General features: G+C 43.5%; 1 protein-coding gene across 1 annotated transcript; it reads right to left on the reverse strand.

Annotated features, from left to right (window-relative positions):
- Window positions 1542-3534, reverse strand: LOC107647278. Its single transcript, XM_021105640.1, has 3 exons — window positions 2685-3534; window positions 2304-2518; window positions 1542-2186 (listed from the first exon to the last, which is right to left on the reverse strand). Exons 1-3 carry the CDS (start codon window positions 3532-3534, stop codon window positions 1635-1637), a joined length of 1617 nt encoding a protein of 538 aa, XP_020961299.1. The 3' UTR covers window positions 1542-1634.

Genomic DNA, 5018 nt, shown 5'->3' on the forward strand with positions numbered 1-5018 from the left:
ACTCACCGAGGTGGTTGCGACCTGCATCTGAAAAATACAACAGAAATATGGTATGAGAACCGGAGGTTCTCAGTATGGTAACAGTGCCCAGTGATGTAGGATATAAGACCCCGGGACGCCAAAGGCAATCCTATGCTCCATATCCATCACAAGATTTCATACTTAAAGCATTCTAAAACAAATAAGCATAATTATATCAACCTTAACATAATTAAACCGGGTAATCTATCTTAGGGAATTTCTACTCTAACCAAACACCGCTGTCCCACAGCCTTCACCAACCGATCCTCCATGCGATCACATCGCCACCGCCTTCCAAACCTCCTCAATCCCAGTAGAAAACACAGATAATATACAATGCAAGTAAATCACAAGTAGAAACATATAAGGCAAATAACTCAAATAGCAATTAGGCATGTTATACAAATAGGCAAGCCATGTCAAGTAGTCAAAGCATACAAACAGATAGAAAATGCATATGATGAATGCTTGTCCTACTGGCTGTGATATCACATTGTCGGTTCAACTGCCAACCCGACACATCTCTATGGAGATGTTGCCCTTCGGAATCATCAATGGGAACCCCCGAGATATAGTGCTCAGATCACTGTCCAGGGTTTTGTGCCTGCACGCTCTATAGATCCGAAGGGATGCAAGTGGGATACTCCTGCCTCAGACCTCACATCTCAATGTAAGCGGGATTAACCACTGTTCTTACGCACTTGGATACCACTGTTGCTACATCACCGTTCATCCCAGGCCACCATAACATCTTCTTTAAGTCATAATACATCTTCGTGCTTCCGAAATGAATAGAAAACCCACTGTTGTGAGCTTCTGACAACAAGTCTTGCCTCAAACTCCCAACATCCGGTACACAAATTCTCCCCTTATATCTCCACAACCCTTCATCATCCCTAGTGAATTCTCCACGCCTCTTATCACTAACTGGTTGGAACAATTGCTGAAGCTTCTGCTAATCTTGCTGAGCTCTTTGTATCTCTGATTTAAACAAGCTCTTCCGGCAACTTCGCCAATGTCCAGCTTAAGATCCACAAACTTATCCACTAGCTCTTCTTCCTTGATTCTCATCCAGGCAATGGTTAAAGCTTTCCGACTCAAAGCGTCTGCTACCACATTCGCCTTTCCGGGATGATAACTCAGCTCAAAATCATAATCTTTAAGCAACTCCATCCACCTCCTCTGACGCATATTAAGCTCATTCTGATCAAAGATGTACTTGAGACTCTTATGATAAGAAAAGATGCTAAACTTTACTCCGTACAAGTGGTGTCTCCAAATCTTCAATGCAAACAAAATCGCTGCTAATTCCAAGTCATGAATGGGGTAATTCACCTCATGCGGTCTCAGCTGATGCGATGCGTAAGCCACCACAGTTCGGTGTTGCATTAACACACAACCCAAACCCTTCAGAGAAGCATCACAATATACTTCAAACGATTCATGCGGTTCAAGGAAAATCAAAACTGGCGCTGAAGTTAACTTCTGCTTCAAGGTTTGAAAACTCTCTTCACACTCTGACGTCCACACAAAAGAAGCTTCTTTCCTTGTCAATTTAGTCATCAGTAGTAGAATCCGGAAAAATCCTTCAATGAATCTCCGGTAATATCCGGCTAAGCCCAAAAGCTTCTGACTTCCGTCACCGTTGTCGGTCTTTCCCATTCCATCACCGCTTCTACCTTAGAAGGATCCACTGATATTCCTCCTTTGCTCACCACATGACCTAGGAACTTCACTTCCTCCTTCCAGAACTCACACTTTGACAACTTAGCATACAATTTCCGCTCTTTTAAGATTTGCAACACAATCCTCAAGTGTTCCTCATGCTCCTTCGCCGTCTTAGAATAGACTAAGATGTCGTCTATGAAAACCACCACAAATTTGTCCAAAAAGGGACGAAAGACTCTGTTCATGTAGTCTATGAAAACAGCAGGTGCATTCGTTAACCCAAAGGACATTACCGTAAACTCGTAGTGTCCATAGCGTGTCCTAAACGCAGTCTTAGGGATATCATCCTCTTTCACCCTTATTTGATGGTAACTGGATCTCAAATCAATCTTGGAAAACACTCCGACTCCTTGCAATTGATCCATCAAGTCATCTATCCTTGGCAGCGGGTACTTGTTCTTCACAGTCACTTTGTTTAGCTGTCGGTAATCCACACACAGTCGCATTCCTCCATCCTTCTTCTTTACCAATAAAACTGACGCTCCCCACGGTGATACACTCGGTCGAATGAACCTCTTATTCAGAAGCTCTTCCAACTGAGTCTTTAATTCTGCCAGCTCTATCGGAGCCATTCTATACGGCGTAATCGACACTGGTCCGACTCCCGACACCAATTCAATCGCAAATTCAATTTCCCTTTGAGGTGGGAATTCAGGGATATCTTTTGGGAACACTTCTGGAAAATCTCTAACCACCGGTATCTGATCTAAGTTCTGAGCATCACCCAACGCATTGGCAGCCAACAGAATATAACCTTGACACTCTGCCCCTACAATACACCATTACAGAATTCAGGTAATACCCCGTAGCTACCACTGCTCCATTTTTTCCTTCCGGCATAAATCAAATTGACCGCTCAAAGTAATCTAACAAAACCCGATTCTTCGACAACCAATCAAACCCCAAAATCATCTCCAATCCAACAATTGGCAAACAGATCAAGTCATGCACAAAGTCTCTACCCTCAAGTTTGAAACCTACTTGCCTACACCCTGACCTAGTCATAACCGTCTGATGCGGAGTATGTACATATAGATCAAATGGTAACTCTGACACTTTCAAGCCTAATTCCTCAACTTTAGCAAACGAAATAAACGAATGCAAAGCTCCAGTATCATATAATGCAACTAAGGATTTATCACCAATTAGACATATACCTCTCATCAACAGATCCACCTTGGAAGCATCCTTGGTATTCACAGCAAAGACTCGACCTTGATGCTGACTCTGGCCCGCATGCTGGTTCCTCCCACGGGTACAATCTCTCGCAATGTGGCCAGGCAACCCACAACTGAAGCAACCACCTAAACCAATTTTGCATGAGTCATAAGGATGGAAACGCCCACAATGTACACAAGTCAAATTTGGAGAACTCTTACTCTGATTTCCTCTCCCATTAGCATACTGAGACTGAGTCTGAGTGTTCTTACTGAAACCCCCTTGACCTTGAGGCGCATATCCTCCTCTTTTGAAGCTTTGACCTCTTGGATGGAAATACTTGCCACGCCCCTGACTAGAGCTCCCTCCATGAGTGTCCTTGGACGCCGCCACGGTCTTGGCATACTCCTCTACCACCCTCGCTTTGTTCACTAAGTCGGAGAAGACACGGATCTCCATAGGAGCCACAGCAGTTATAATATTGTCCTTTAGCCCCCTTTGGTATTTAATACACTTCCAACTCTCATAAGTCTCCAGGGCACCCTGACATACCCTAGAAAACCTATAGAGTTCCTCAAACTTGCTAGTGTAATTTGCCACAGATAGGGAACCTTGCTTCAGCTGCATCAATTCCATCTCCTTTGTTTCCCTTGCAGACTCAGGGAAATACTTCTTATAGAAGGTCGTTTGGAACACATCCCATGGAATGTCGGCATTCTGAAGTTGTAGCAAGCGACACTCTGCTTGCCACCAGTGCTGGGCCTCTCACGCAAGCTGATAAGCGGCAAACTCGACATATTGATTGATGGGAACATGCTACGCCTATAAAGCACGCTCCATAGCCTAGAACTAGTGGTCCGCTTCAGTCGGATTAGTTGATCCTCGGAATATTGGTGGATGAACCTTGAGGAATGTCGCCAAGGTCATCGGAGCTCCTCCGGCGTTATCGCCGTTTCCCTCAGCATTATCATTGGCATTCCCTTCGCCATTCCCATTGCCATTTCCGTTCCTGGCCGGTTGGTCTAACCTCTACACAGCTTGCAGAGTCGCAGCAGCATTAGCTTCCATAGTGTTTGCAAGGTTTTCCATGACCGCCATGAACTCGGCATGGTTGTCGTCCGATCGCTCATTCCAACTTTCTCGTGTACTTGTTCGACCTTGTCCGCGAGTGGCCATTAGGGTTCCTGTCTACACCAAACAATCGATATCAAGGTGATCAGTCTCAATATCAAAAGCCTAGTGCTTCAATTATCCCAAACAGGCACTCACAAACAAGCATGCTATGCAATATCAAACAAATAACCTAATAGCATCGAAGAAAAAGACACACAGAGTATGTAATAAAGTACAATCGGTCCATCCCTCAGGCTCACGAGGACGAACTGCTCTGATACCACTAAATGTAACACCCTAATTAGCCTAAGCTTTACCTCGCGTCGTACAGCAAAGGTTAATCAGAGATTACGACAGTTCTAAGCTCGCACATAATATATATATATATATATAGAGAGAGAGAGAGAGAGAGAGAGAAAGAATAGTATAATCTAGAAGCCCGATGAAGGATATAGCTCAAAAACCGGATTTCAAAAGCGCAAAACGTACTAACAAAGCTACTATCTTAAAGCACAAGAAACAGATAAGATATAACAAAAGATAAGTATATAATACCATAAGAAACTAGCCACGGCTTGCGGAGTTTAAGCCGGCTAGCCATATACAGATATACAGAACTAGACAGTAAAAATAGCTTATACAAGTTTTGTTCTCTCAATACACAAGCCCCTAGGCAAAGCGAAATACAAAAGTGAGACATTCACAAAAACAAGCCAAAAGACTCAAAAGATATCCAGATTCTCCGCTTCTGTCACCTACCAGACAACTCACCGAGGTGGGTTGAGACCTACATCTGAAAAACACAACAGAAATATGGTATGAGAATCGGAGGTTCTCAGTATGGTAACAGTGCCCAGTGATGTAGGATATAAGACCCCGGGACACCAAAGGAAATCCTATGCTCCATATCCATCACAAGATTTCATACTTAAAGCATTCTAAAACAAATAAGCATAATTATATCAAACTTAACATAATTAAACCTGGTAATCTATCTT

The sequence above is a fragment of the Arachis ipaensis genome, chromosome B06 (genome assembly GCF_000816755.2).
Source record: "Arachis ipaensis cultivar K30076 chromosome B06, Araip1.1, whole genome shotgun sequence".
Lineage (NCBI taxonomy): Eukaryota > Viridiplantae > Streptophyta > Magnoliopsida > Fabales > Fabaceae > Arachis > Arachis ipaensis.

Excerpts from the sequence above, each read along its gene's own strand:
- LOC107647278 (XM_021105640.1), bottom strand. The coding sequence starts at position 3,534 with ATGCAGCTGAAGCAAGGTTCCCTATCTGTGGCAAATTACACTAGCAAG. Across the intron at positions 2,519-2,684 it reads CTTTGTGCATGACTTGATCT|GGGCAGAGTGTCAAGGTTAT; the intron begins GTTTGCCAATTG and ends GGTGTATTGTAG. Across the intron at positions 2,187-2,303 it reads GAATGGCTCCGATAGAGCTG|TGTGTGGATTACCGACAGCT; the intron begins GCAGAATTAAAG and ends GGAATGCGACTG.